We start from the raw sequence: 14,931 nt of genomic DNA, 5'->3' as shown, positions 1-14,931 counted from the left end.
TGTGGGTATCTGTACCTATGTATGACATGCGAGGGTTAGGTTAGTAAACATGCTGGAGCTAGAACCTCGTTGCCGTGCATCCTTATTTTAGATAATACTACAGCAACCTGTGCTAAAAACATGCTCTGAGGTGGAGCTGGTCACAGGAATGCACAGGTAGCGCTTTGCCAGGTGACTGACTTTGGGGAAAGTTTTTTTTGGGGGGGTGGGGGTGGATCTTCCACCAGTCCAGTGGATTGGTTTCACTGTCAGCATTAGGAGACTGAAGGTAGCAGCTGAGTTCCTATTCTACCAGCTGTATTTCAGTAAGACCTGGGGTGGTTGAGCATGGCTTTATGAAAAAACTGAGCAGTGACTTTCTCTTTTTAGCTGTCAGTTGTGGTGAAGCAGCAGCAACGTCTCCCTGTGTTGGGTTTTCATGTCCCTCATTGACCGTCTCTGAGACAGCTCTTGCTTTTATGTGGCCCACCTTCTCCTCTTTGAAGTAATGTGTTTTAAACCGAGGGTCGACCAACGAGGCTATGTCCAGGAGGTCATCTGTGGCTAGGTCATCACATTTCTCAGTCCATGACTATCGTTTTGATGTTTTGGGTGAGCTCTGTTTCACCATCAGGTTTCATGACCTCTGTATTGAACAGGTGTAGTACTGGCTTCAGGTAAGACACACTGACATAAGACTCACCAGACAGAGCATCTGTGTAGGTGGGACTCAAGAACATCTGTGTAGGTGGGAGCTAAGTGCCGGATCTTCTTGTCACTGGACAAGACCTGTGAAATGGCTTTCTCCTGCTCCAGTACTCTTTGCACCGTCTTTTGGCATGATCCCCACCTGGTAGGCGACTCTGTCACCAACTTGTGCTGGGGTAGGTTGTGTTCTTTTTGAGCAACAGCCCGGTCTCTTCTTTTTCCGCGAATAGGACAAGGCACCTACCAGTTTCTAACACACTCAATTGCTCGATCCACCCGTTTGTCTCTACCCACTCTCTCTGAGAGGAATCAGGAGATTTTAATAAAATGTTAAAATCGCAATAATCCCTTTAGTTATGTACAAATGTAATATTTAATTTAAATCAGTTGATGAAAAAAAATACACATTTACACAATCACTTCAATATACACAATTGACAAGGTTACTTACCAAAGGCCAAGTGCAGACGATGTCCAAAACATTGCAGTCGGGTTGATTTGAGCAGCCTTCACCACGTTCGCACCACTATCCGTTGTAATGCAGACCTGTCTGTCTTGACTGAGTCCCCAGGAGCGGCAGGTAGCCTAGTGGTTAGAGCGTCGGACCAGTAACCGAAAGGTTGCTAGATCGAATCCACGAACTGACGAGGTAAAAAGCTGTCGTTCTGCCCCTGAACAAGGCAGTTAACCCACTTCCTGGGCCGTCATTGTAAATAAGAATTTGTTCTTAGTTAAATAAAGGTCAAATAAATAAAAAGGAGGTGAGCGTCAATGAGCCCCTCTGCTATAGTTTCACCCGTGTGGTTGTCGGGAAAGTATGATGTTTGAAGGCATTTATTTAGAAGATTCCAGTCTTTGTCAATATAGTGAGGCTAATATAAGGCTCTGACATGCGACTAGACCGCAGATCGGTAGTAGTAGCAAAATATGTCTTTTTTTTATTTATTTTTTTATCCCATTTTCTCCCCAATTTTCGTGGTATCCAATCGCTAGTAATTACTATCTTGTCTCATCGCTACAACTCCCGTACGGGCTCGGGAGAGACGAAGGTCGAAAGCCATGCGTCCTCCGAAGCACCACCCAACCAAGCCGCACTGCTTCTTAACACAGCGCGCCTCCAACCCGGAAGCCAGCCGCACCAATGTGTCGGAGGAAACACCGTGTACCTGGCCCCCTTGGTTAGCGTGCACTGCGCCCGGCCCGCCACAGGAGTCGCTGGAGCGCGATGAGACAAGGATATCCCTACCGGCCAAACCCGGATGACGCTATGCCAATTGTGCGTCGCCCCACGGACCTCCCGGTCGCGGCCGGCTGCGACAGAGCCTGGGCGCGAACCCAGAGACTCTGGTGGCGCAGCTAGCGCTGCGATGCAGTGCCCTAGACCACTGCGCCACCCGGGAGGCGCAAAATATGTCTTTTGAGCTGTTCCTCAAATGTTTCCCTATACTCGGCGTAGAGTTTAGGCAGTGCGGCGTGAGCAAAGTGTTTGCGGCCAGGGAGCACGTATCTGGGGTCAATTAAATTGATAGGCCTCTTGAAACCTTCCTTTTCGACTGTGTTAATTGGTAGCATGTCCTTAGCAATGCAATGCATAATAGCATTGTGGTGTCTTTTCGATGTTTGCTCATAGGGCATATACGCTGTCAGTGTTGACTGCTTTGGGCTAACATCCCTAGATTGGCTGGTGCTTGAGAGGCATTTATCAATACCGTGGAGCAAACTCAAACTTTCTGCATGTTCCAAAGAGGGATTTGTCTTCAGATGGTGAAAAAGGTTTGTCGTATTACCAGACTTGGTAGCCACCTGTCTACAGCACAATTTGCACCGAACATTGCTCTTTGTTGGACTTCAAAAAGCCAAACCACTTCCAAATAACTGAAACAGTTGAACCCTTTTTATCAATAATTTCTTCGTTGGAAGCTGCTCCTTCTCCATGGCTATCATTGCCACTTTTCGCCTACATCACTAATTTTTCATAGTTAATAGTGGCTACTCCATCGCTCGAGGTGCAAAGTGGTTTTTAGTGGGCGTATACCTCTCCACGCGCATATTGTCACTTCTCCGCACGTTCCTGCTGCGTCAGAGGTGAACTGGACTGCTGTACCTAATTATTCTATATCGACATTATTAAAAATGTATCTAAATGTTTTTATATCGTTATTAAGGGAAGTAATTACCTCTAATTATTGATTTATAGCCCAGCCCTAGTGTGTACTGTACTATATGGGCTTGGATTCCATGGATAGCTGCTCTGTCACAGTAGACCACACACACCCTTTCTGCCCGCTGTCTTTCTTTAGTATTTAACGCCTTTTGTTGCAGATGTACTGTATAGATGGTTTAAACCAAGTCATATTTTATTAGTATTTAAGCTCTTTGTGATGGGCTGTATAGCAGTGGAGCATTAACATAGTGTAATAGGCCTTTCCTGGGGTGTTGGCATTCTTTAATTCCCAGACTCGGTGACAGTCGGGGTCTATTGTGGTTAGATACTGCCCCCCCGACAGAGTCAACTAATGAAACAGCAACACCAGCTACAGTAATGGAAAGGACCAGAGGGATTTACAGCCAATAGCTCTTATCCCCTGTAAGGATGGAGGTGTCACAATGCCACTCTCTGTCACGCTGCTATTCTCTACAACTGCTTGCATGTAGATTTGTTAGAATTTTCCAGAAAGGAGAGTTGGCCATCTTGCCTCTGTTCTGTATCTCAAAGGATAAGAGCATTGAGTGGCTGCACCAGCAGTAGATACAAGAAGTGTTGTAGTCTTGACTCTTGTTTAATTCAAACTGTGTGTTTCTGTTGCTAAAACGAATGAGTGTTAAAAATTATTCCGGAGAAGAGTGCCGACGCTTTTCTGGACCAGGTGGCAGTGTCTTCTATTGTCTGACTCTTGTTGCTGGTGAAGCCTGCCACAGCAATTCTGTTTTCACTGGGAGCTCAGCGGGGGTGGCGCTGTGGGTGTAGGGGGTTGTGGGTTTTGAAGCTTTGAGGCTGACAGAAAGAGAAAGGACAGCCCCCATCCAATATACAACACATACATACACACCCCAGCATGGTTCCGTGGCCTCTGACCTCTCCAACCAATGCCCTATTGATCCTTTGACCCTTATAAATAAAAGGCTCTGCCTTTCATAGGTGACTTAACATGCCCTGTCTGCAACAGACAATGTGGAGTTCCATAAGCTAAGTAAGTGTATGGGGCAGTGGTTCCCAAACTGTGGCGGGAGGGGTCGGCAAGGGGGAGTGCCAAAAGTTTGAACTCAGTCCGGCTTTAAATTTACTCTTGAATGTTGTAATAGTAGAATGTACAAGGCGCAATTTCGATATTTGGTAGTGTGTCATCAGTTCCTCTTGTCATCTTAGTCATTGCATACCTTAGAGAACTATTTATAACTTGTCAAATGTCCAGATCAACTAGCCCATGTCAGCTAACGTTTTTTTTAGGCCAAAATATATTATTTTTCTCATATCACATTAATACACATTAGACGTTGCAAAATGTATGGAATTGCAAGAAAATGTGCAGGAAATAAGCTTTAAAATTGCTAAATTCTCTCCACCAACGAGGGGTGTGCCTAGTTTGTCATGAACAATGCTTGTTAAATAAAATAAACAATGCTTGTGCCCATAGAAATAGACGTGGCGCATGCAGGGGGTGCATGAGATGTTCCCCAATGCTGGATGGGGGGCCCTGAGTGAAAAAGTTTGAACCCCTGGTGTAGGGGTTAAGACTTCACGCTTCCGTTATCTGCTAGTGTGTAGACAGAAAGCATAAGGGAGTCGGCATTATGTAGTTCTGGCCTAGACAAAAACACAGCCAGGACCCATTTGTGTCTGTTTTGAGGAATTGAGGATGCCGTGTGTGCGTGCCTGCATGCCTGTGTGGGAGGAGATTTCAACCTGTAAGTGGAGACGCTGGATGATATTTTTGAGTCCTCTCCATTCCCTGAGTACTCATGCCAAAGTTAATAATAATCAAATATATTTTGAGGGACTCAGGAGTGCATGGCTGCTTCCCAGTCTTTTTCACTGTGTAGATTATAATGACACCAGATTATCACCAGATTATGAGGTCATGACAGATTAAATCCCATAGACATCTTTGAGACCTTTCAGCTGATGAATAGAAATCCCTCCGTCTCTCTTTCCATATAAGCATACAGTGGCAAGAAAAAGTATGTGAACCATTTGGAATGAACTCAATTTATGCATAAATTGGTAAATATGCATTCAATATAGACAAAAATACAGTAACTTGTGTATTAGTTTAATCACACTGTGTTTGTCTGTTGTTGTTGTGACTTAGATGAAGAACAGATCAAATTTTATGACCAATTTATGCAGAAATCCAGGTAATTCCAAAAGGTTCACATACTTTTTCTTGCCACTGTATAACAGTCTTTTCCAATCCATTCTTTATAAACCTCCAGCCAGTCCTTGAATGTTTTTGCTCACCTGATTCAACTAATCACTAAACCCTTGATTAGTATTTGAAGCTATTAGATACCAAATGTGATCTATCTCTGAATTTGCCATGATACAACAGTGTATCAGTATATTGTCAGCTGCCTAACTTCAATAATAAAGTATTGATACCAGGAGGTGTGTACAGATGTATCTTTCTTGCGAAGACTTGGCCATGCTTAACTTTAGACAAACATCTGGTGGACTGGGACACACACACACACACACACACACACTAGAGCTGGGGGCGATAAACCGAAAATTATCGACACCGACTATATCAATCCCTTATCGCAGGCATTTTGCTGATATAGTTCATTACAATAAGTAGCCTATACTAAAGAAATGTAAAGTTTGAAATGAAATAAGTTTGCTAATATGAGTGATACTTAAAAAAAAAAAGTGTGACAATTGATGACTACAACCATCAAACTAGTAGTTTTAAAAGATCATTTAAAACAACGTAATGTTATAAACGTATTGTTCTATTTATCGTTATTGCATCAATTCAGGATATGTATCACGATAGGAATTTTTGTCCATATCGCCCAGCTCTAATAGACACATCTGCCATCTGGTTGGCAGGGATTGTTTTCCTCCTCCAGTGGAATCTTACACTGATGTAACACAGTTCAGGTTACCATGGTGATGGAGCCAGCACTGTCAACCCAGGGTATTCTGGGTAGGGTTACAGTTAGCGATACAAATGTCTCTTCAAAATCATTACTGGTCACATACAGTTGAAGTCGGAAGTTTACATACACCTTAGCCAAATACATTTAAAGTATTGTTTTTCACAATTCCTGACTTTTAATCCTAATAAAAATTCCCTGTCTTAGGTCAGTTAAGATCACCACTTTATTTTAAGAATGTGAAATGTAAGAATAAAAGTAGTGATTTATTTAAGCTTTTATTTTTTTCATCACATTCCCAGTGGGTCAGAAGTTTACATGCACTCATAGTATTTGGTAACATTGCCTTTAAATTGTTTAACTTGGGTCAAATGTTTTGGGTAGCCTTCCACAAGCTTCCCACAATAAGTTGGGTGAATTTTGGCCCATTCCACCTGACAGAGATAGTGTAACTGAGTCGGGTTTGTAGGCCTCCTAGCTTGCACACGCTTTTTCAGTTCTGCCATAAATTTTCTATAGGATTGAGGTCAGGGCTTTGATGGCCACTCCAATACCTTGACTTTGTTGTCCTTAAGCCATTTTGCCACAACTTTGGAAGTATGCTTGGGGTCATTGTCCATTTGGAAGACACATTTGCGACCAAGCTTTAACTTCCTGACTGATGTCTTGAGATGTTGCATCAATATATCCAAATAATTTTCGTCCCTCATGATGCCATCTATTTTGTGAAGTGCACCAGTCCCTCCTGCAGCGAAGCACCCCCACAACATGATGCTGCCAACCCCGTGCTTCACGATTGGGATGGTGTTCTTCGGCTGGTGTTCTTCGGCTTGCAAGCCTCCCCCTTTTTCCTCCAAACATAACGATGGTCATTATGGCCAAACAGTTCTATTAAGTACGATCTTTGTCCCCATGTGCAGTTGCAAACCGTAGTCTGGCTTTTTTTTATGGAGGTTTTGGAGCAGTGGCTTCTTCCTTGCTGAGCGGCCTTTCAGGTTATGTCGATATAGGACTTGTTTTACTGTGGATATAGATACTTTTGTACCTGTTTCCTATAGCATCTTCACACGGTCCTTTGCTGTTGTTTTGGGATTGATTTGCACTTTTCGCACCAACGTACGTTCATCTCTAGGAGACCGAACGCATCTCCTTCCTGAGCAGTATGATGGCTGCGTGGTCCCATGGTGTTTATACTTGCATACTATTGTTTGTACAGATGAACGTGGTACCTTCAGGCATTTGGAAATTGCTCCCAATGATGAACCAGACTTGTGGAGGTCTACAATTTTTTTTCTGAGGTCTTGGCTGATTTCTTTTGATTTTCCCATGATGTCAAGCAAAGAGGCACGGAGTTTGAAGGTAGGCCGTGAATTACATCCACAGGTACATCTCCAATTGACTTAAATTATGTCAATTATCCTATCAGAAGCTTCTAAAGCCTTGACATAATTTTCTGGAATTTTCCAAGCTGTTTAATTAAAGGCACAGTCAACTTAGTATATGTAAGCTTCTGACCCACTGGAATTGTGATACAGGGAATTATATGTGAAATAATCTGTCTGTAAACAATTGTTGGAAAAATTACTTGTGTCATGCACAAAGTAGATGTCCTACCCGACTTGCCAAAACTATAGTTTGTTATCAAGACATTTTTGGAGTGGTTTGAAAAATGAGTTTTAATGACTCCAACCGAAGTGTATGTAAACTTCTGACTTCAACTGTATTTAGCAGATGTTATTGCGGGTGTAGCGAAATGCTTGTGTTCCTGGCTCCAACAGTGCAGTAGTATCTAACAATTCACAACAATAGACACAAATCTAAAAGTAAAAGAATGGAATTAAGAAATATATAAACATTAGGATGAGCAATGTCAGAGTGGCATTGACTATAAAATACAGTAGAATAGAATACAGTATATACATATGAGATGAGTAAAGCAGTATGTAAACATTATTAAAGTGACCAGTGATTCTATATCTATGTATATAGGGCAGCAGCCTATAAGGTGCAGGGTTGAGTAACCGGGTGGTAGCCGGCTACTGATTGCTATTTAACAGTCTGATGGCCTTAAATCTTCTTCAGGATCGGTGGGTCCCCTGCGGGACGGTTGAGCTAACGTAGGCTAATGCGATTAGCATGAGGTTGTAAGTAACAAGAACATTTCCCAGGACATACACATATCTGATATTGGCAGAAAGCTTAAATTCTTGTTAATCTAACTGCACTGTCCAATTTACAGTAGCTATTACAGTGAAATAATACCATGCTATTGTTTGAGGAGAGTGCACAGTTTTGAACAAAGTTATTAATAAACAAATTAGGCACATTTGGGCAGTCTTGATACAACATTTTGAACAGAAATGCAATGGTTCATTGGATCAATCTAAAGCTTTGCACATACACTGCAGCCATCTAGTGGCCAAAATTCCAGCCCAGTTGCAATTTAGATAATACATTATGGCCTTTCTCTTGCATTTCAAAGATGATGGTACAAAAAAAATACCCCCAAAAGTTTTTTTCTTTGTATTATCTTTTACCAGATCTAATGTGTTATATTCTCCTACATTCCTTTCACATTTCCACATACTTCAAAACTTCCTTTCAAATGGTACCAAGAATATGCATATCCTTGCTGCAGGGCCTGAGCTACAGGCAGTTAGATTTGGGTATGCCATTTTAGGCGCAAATTGGGGAAAAAGGGGCCGATCCTTAAGAGGTTTTAAGATGTCCCAGCTTTCATGCCCCTGCACTGACCTCACCTTCTGGATGGTAGCGGGGTGAACAGGCCGTGGCTCGGGTGGATGATGTCCTTGATGATCTTTTTGGCCTTCCTGTGACATCGGTTGCTGTTAGTGTACTGGAGGGCAGGCAGTGTGCACCACCCTCTGGAGAGCCCTGTGTTTGCAGGTGCAGTTGCCATACCAGGCGGTGATACAGTCCGACAGGATACTCTCAATTGTGCATTTGTAAAAGTTTGTGAGTGTCTTGGCAGCCAAGCCGAATTTCTTCAGCCTCCTGAGGTTGAAGAGGCGCTGTTGCCCCTTCTTCACCACACTGTCTGTGTTGATGGACCTTTTCAGATTCAGTGGTGTTTTCACCGAGGCTTATCACCTTCTCCACTGCGGCCCCGTTGATGTGCAGTCATGGGTGACCAGGGAGTACAGGAAGGGGCTGAGCACGCACCCTTGTGGGGCCCCGGTGTTGAGGATCAGAAAAGTGGAGGTGTTGTTTCCTACCTTCACCACCTGGGGGCAGCCCATCAGGATGTCTAGTACCCAGTTGCACAGGTCGGGGTTCAGAACCAGGGATGTTGAAGGCTGAGCTATAGTCAATGAACACCATTCTTACATAGGTATTCCTCTTGTCCAGATGGAATAGTGCAGTGTGATGGTGATTTGTCTGTGGATCTATTGGGGCCATATGCAGATTGAAGTGGGTCTAAGGTGTCAGGTAAGGTAGAGGTGATTTATCCTTAACTAGCCTTTCAAAGCACTTCATGATGACAGAAGTGAGTGCTACGGAGTGATAGTCATTTAGTTCAGTTACCTTTGCTTTCTTGGGTACAGGAACAATAGTGGCCATCTTGAAGCAAGTGGGGACAGCAGACTGGGATAGGGAGAGATTGAATGTGTCTGTAAACACTTCAGCCAGCTGGTCTGCACATGCTCTGAGGATGCAGCTAGGGATGCCGTCTGGGCCAGCAGCCTTGCGAGGGTTAACACGCTTAAATGTCTTAGTCACGTCGGCCACGGAGAAGGAGAGCCCACAGTCCTTGGGAGAGGGTCGTGTCGGTGACACTGTTATCCTCAAACAGGCGTTTTAGCTTGTCTGGGAACAAGACGTCGGTGTCCGCAACGTTTCTGGTTTTCCCGTTGTAATCTGTGATTGTCTGTAGACCCTGCCACATACAACTAGTGTCTGAGCTGTTGAATTGTTACTCCTTTGTCTCTGTACTGACGTTTTGCCTGTTTGATTGCCTTACGGAGGGACTAACTACACTGTATTCGACCATATTCCCAGTCACCTTGCTATTGTTAAATGTGGTTGTTTGCGCTTTCAGATTTGTGCGAATGCTGCCATCTATCCACGGTTTCTGGTTTGGGTAGGTTTTAGTAGTCACAGTGGGAAAAACATCCCCTATACACTTCCTGATTAACTCTGTCACAGTGTCTGTATATACGTCAATGTTATTCTCAGAGGCTACCCGGAACATATCCCAGTCCGCGTGATCTAAACCATGCTTCAAGATTGATTCCGATTGGTCAGACCAAGCTTTGAATAGACCTTAGCACGGGTACTTCCTGTTTTGAGTTTCTTACTCCTTCCTGTCTGTTTCTCTCTCTCTCTCCCTCTGTCTTTCTATTTCTGTCTATCCCTCTCTCTCTACACATTCTAATCCTCAGGGTATGTACTTTTGTTTATAAAGAAGTTGTCTTTTGGTTGTTTAAGGACTGTCATCTTTTTCCTTCCTATTAACTGTAGTCATAGGACTATCCCTCTGGGTGAAGGTTGAGGTTATTCTAGGTGCTGTAAAGTTTTGATTTCCTATTCTTGTACATTTCACTTCTGTTTCTCTAGAACTGCAATGACCGAGGAGTCTTATAACTGACCGTAAACACACTCGCACACCACATTCTTTTGTGACTATTGCTGACATTAAAATAACTATTCACACAATGTGCTTTTGTCCCCTATAAGACGACATGAACAAAGATGATCTATTATATCGACAAGATAGCCGAGTGACCGCTCTAACAATTGAAATTCATGTCCTCAATGATTGAAGGCAGGTGGATCAGGTGAGACATTCTAGTCAATGAGAGGGCAGATACGCGTATGAACAACAGGCACAACTAAGTAGTTGCCGGAATGCCACGTGCATCCACTCATCAGTACTTTTGTAACAGCCTAAACATTACAAAACTTCTGTTTATCAAATAAGCCTCATGTAATTCTACACTCTCCATAGACCTCCACACACAAAAGGGCTGATCTTACGCGGACAGATTTTGGGCAGAGCAAATGCTCTCGCTTCGCCTCTTCCTCTCTGACATGAATGAACACTGAATTAACTCTCCCTCACACAACCCCCACACCCCCCACCAACACACACATTGAAACGTGTACCCTTCAGCATCCAGGGTTGGAGTTGGGGAGTGATGTGCTACCACACAGAGGAGCAGGTGGATGGAATGTTGTCAACACAGACTCTCCTCCACCTCCATGGCTCGCGCACGCACGCACACGGGGGAAACAGAGCTGTGTTAGGCCACAGTGGTATTTGTGAGAAACTATGGGACAACTACATACACCACTGTAGTTTACTATGGGACAGACTGCCACTGTAGGACAGCCTGTTAGGGCATATTATTTCCATGTCACAAAAATGTGTGCCTGTGTGATAGGTCTATAGCTGGAGAGGGAGGGACAGAGGATTGAAACCAATCAATCTCATGAATTACCTGACTGATGAGCGGTTAATGAATGTTGGCTGTCACATTAACAACTATCTTGCCCCCTTACCCCTCACCTGCCCGCCCCCCCTCAGCTCTCTCCTCTCTCTCCATCTCTTTCTATCTCGCTTCTCCCACCTGCCCCTCTCCCTTTTTTTCACCCCTTCCACACAGATGCACCCCGCTGCCCAGCTCGACAGGAGCGATGGGATGTGTCAACTAGGTACTTCACTTACCAACATTTAACACTGACCAGGGATGAGGGGGGGTTAGAAAACAGGAGGGGAGGGGGGACAGAGGGGGGGGGGGTTAGAAAAGGGGAGAAGGGATGGGGGTGATGTCAACTAGGTACTTCACACATTATCCAACACTCCACATGAAGAAAGTAGGGAGGGGGGAAGAAGAGGGGAGGATGGGAGAAGGGTTGGGGTATAATAAAGGTGGGAGAAGCTCAGGGCTGGTTTCTCAGAACTAGATTGAAGACTCACTCCAGCAAAAAAAAACAAAAAAAAAAAAAAAAAACTTTTCCTGTTGAATAACAATATCCCCAGGATAAATACAGTAATGTACACACACTTAAGGGTATACATTTTTTTTTTTTTTGAGCAAAATATATATATTTCTTTTTTTGACAAGTACAAACTTCATGGAGTAGGCCATTCAAAGAGTTGGTGTCTGATGGTGCCCTCTGTCATCGGCCTTCCCCCTTGGTTGAGGAACAATTGAGAACAAAAGAGGAAAGTCCTATCCACCTCCCCTTCCCCATTTTTGTGTGATGTCAGAGGACTCCTGGGCCACCTATTGAGATGTGCCTTTTGGTGATAAACTGAAAAGGAGACTGGAGTTGGACTTTGCTTACTCCTAGACTAAAATGTTCTCTGGAGAATAGGCTTAATCTGTCATTTTTAAAGCTGGGGAGAGGGTGTTGAGAGGAAGGTTAAGTCTGACAGAAGGCCTTGTACAAGTTTAGAAAGATAACATGCAGGGATAGACACAGCCAAAGTTCTTGTGTTAAAGTATAGAGTAGGGGTGAGACCGGGACTAGTCACAGGGCTAGACTGAACCCAAGGCATTGTCTTACATAAAATGGAGTTGAGATGACACCAGAAATAACACAACACTGCCTGAGACCAACAAACTGACCTCCCTCTCACACCTCTTCCTTACGCTTTTATCCCTTTCTCACCCTCTTCCCTCTTTCCCTCCTCAATCTCCTCCTCCATCCTTCCCTCTCTCTGCTCTCCTATTGTACCTGTCGACTCTGTTCTCCTTTCCACCCTGCCCCTCCCCCTCTCTCTTTCTCTTCCATCATCCCCCATCCTCTGCCCTGTTTCTCATCGATACCTGACAGCATACTGTATGAGTGTATACATCTGGGGCTGCGTCCCAAATTACACCTTATTCTCTTTATAGTGCACTACGTTTGTGCAGGGCCCATAGAGCTCTGGTCAAAAGTAGTGCAGTGTATATGGAACAGGGTGCCATTTGGAACTCCTTCGGGGTCTCCCAGGCCCATCCCAGTATCGGGTCTCTCCACAGTCCTGGAACACATCTGATCTCTGCTCATGATCCAGTCTGGGGTGAAGAGATGGTGACTGTGCAGATACTGATGCCTCAGGTCTGGGGCTCTGGAACCAGGACCAGACAGCTGTCTATCTGTAAACTCCGCTTTAAGCCAAACTCTGTAAACTCAGGTTTAAGCCCAACCCTGCTCTCCATCCACACACCCCCGTGGAGCTTTTGGCCCAGTGGGCAAAAGGACAATTTTCTAGCATAGTCTACCTGGTACCGTACCTACTGTAATACTGTAGTCTAGATGACATCAAGGGCAGACTCAGGAAAGTTGTGTAGTAAATAATCCATCTTTTATCTCTCTCTCTCAGTGGATGACACAGTCCTGGACCATGTAAGGGAGCTGAAGGATCAATCTGCAGTGTTTCTACCGGAGCGAGAGACGGGAAGAGCGAGGGAAGAGGAGGAAGATAGAGGAATGGGCGTGGGGAAGAATACCACCTCTATGTCGATGGAGGGAGGAGAAGGGGGAAAGTATGAGGAGGAGAACAAACACAGTGCAGACTTCTACCCCATTCCGGTACGCTGTGTGTGTTCTGTCTGTATGCGTGCATCTGTGTGTGTCTGCTTACACTGGGGATTTAGTCAGTTAAAGCGGCAATCTGCAGTTACTACATACATTTTTTTGACTTATAAATGAATGATATTTACCCATTTGATTTTTCAAGAATATAACTTAGAAATGCCTCCATGAGCTTAGTTCAACTGTCATACCCCATCAGAACCCAAAATAAATGTTTGTAGACATGGCCTTAAAGCATGCTTAAAACTATAATTTTGTTATCATGGATAGTCAGAGCCATGGATGCCAGGACTGTCTATGAATTTGAAAGTGGTTACATTTGTCCAGGCCCATCCCTCAGCTTCTTACCAAAGCAGAGGGGGGGTGAGCACTGTTATTGTTTCAACCACATATTGGCCCTTTAAGGGTCATCAAGCTGACACACTGACAGAGGAGTGATGGTAAAGACATGGTTTGTCCACCATACACAAAGACCTGTCATTAGGATCACTTAACACTTGTCAGGGTCACACACCCACTTACGAACATCCACGCATGCACTGTTAGTCTCCATGTCGTGCCAGTTTTGTTCTGGCCATTTCCTCTTGGTTGGTGCACAGTCCCCTCATGTAGGTCACACCACAAATCAACAATAACGGTTTCCCTAGCCACACACACACACAGACATTATACTGTACTGAGGAGCCCAAACACAAAGCCTCTCTGGGTTTTAAGTCACTCAGAGATTTACGACTATATATCCTGTTTGTTATAAGTATCCCATTCACATGCTCCTGTTACTGAATGGCTGAATAGGACAGAGGTGGATAAAGGGACACAATGGCCTTCCTCAATTACCTGTACAGCCAGTCTCCCTCCCTTATGTCTTTCTCTTCCTCCTTTCTTTGTCTTTCTTTCTTTGCCTCTTGCATTCATTCTTTAATCTCCCCCTCGTTGTCCTCTCCATAGCTCTCTATCGCCATAGCTCTCTCCCAAGGGTACTAGTTTTGTGACGTCTAGGGATGTGATGTCTGGGGCAGCAGGTAGCCTAGCGGTAAGAGCGTTGGGCCAGTAAGTGAAAGGTCACTTGTTCGAATACCCGAGCCTACAAGGTGAAAAATCTGTAGATGGAACAACACATTTCACTGCACCTTTCCAGTGTATGCCAATCAAATATTTTTTTCAGGAACTAATGTCCATTAATACAAATGACAGACCTTCAGTTCATTCTAAGTTCTCTCATCTGATGACTGCTCTGTCAGCAGTAATATTTCCCAGCTAGTGAAAGATAGGCAGTAGGATGGAATGTGTCCCCAGGAAAGGTACTCACACACACACACACACACTTGAATGCCAATGACATTTGAGTCTGAACAAGAGTCATTTGTTGTTTTTCATGCCTGGCAGACTAGATGCAAAGATGGATGAAAGTATGCAAAGACGCATCCTCAAATCAAATTTAGACAAATGCCACTGTGTGTGTGTGTGAGAGACTGCCCTTCTATACTTTAAACTTCATCTGTGATTTGCTAACCAAGCCACAGATGGAGAACAAACAGGACACAACACACACGCACAGTGATGTCATGACCTTGGATCCATCCCTACAGCGTGTGT

The 14,931-nt window shown here is 44.1% G+C and overlaps 1 protein-coding gene across 1 annotated transcript in view; it reads left to right on the top strand.

The window, feature by feature from the left end:
* The window catches only part of LOC120062878 (solute carrier family 23 member 2-like), a 69,747-nt gene that overhangs the window by 32,832 nt on the left and 21,984 nt on the right, over positions 1–14,931 (top strand). Inside the window, exon 2 of the mRNA XM_039012946.1 lies at positions 13,124–13,332. Within this exon, the coding sequence (XP_038868874.1) occupies positions 13,231–13,332 (102 nt within the window). The 5' untranslated portion in view covers positions 13,124–13,230. The remainder of the gene's footprint in view (positions 1–13,123; positions 13,333–14,931) is intronic.

This window comes from Salvelinus namaycush, chromosome 18 (genome assembly GCF_016432855.1).
Source record: "Salvelinus namaycush isolate Seneca chromosome 18, SaNama_1.0, whole genome shotgun sequence".
In the NCBI taxonomy this organism is placed as follows: Eukaryota; Metazoa; Chordata; class Actinopteri; order Salmoniformes; family Salmonidae; genus Salvelinus; species Salvelinus namaycush.
Note: the sequence above shows the minus strand (reverse complement) of the source record. Positions and strands in the feature narration are given on the sequence as shown.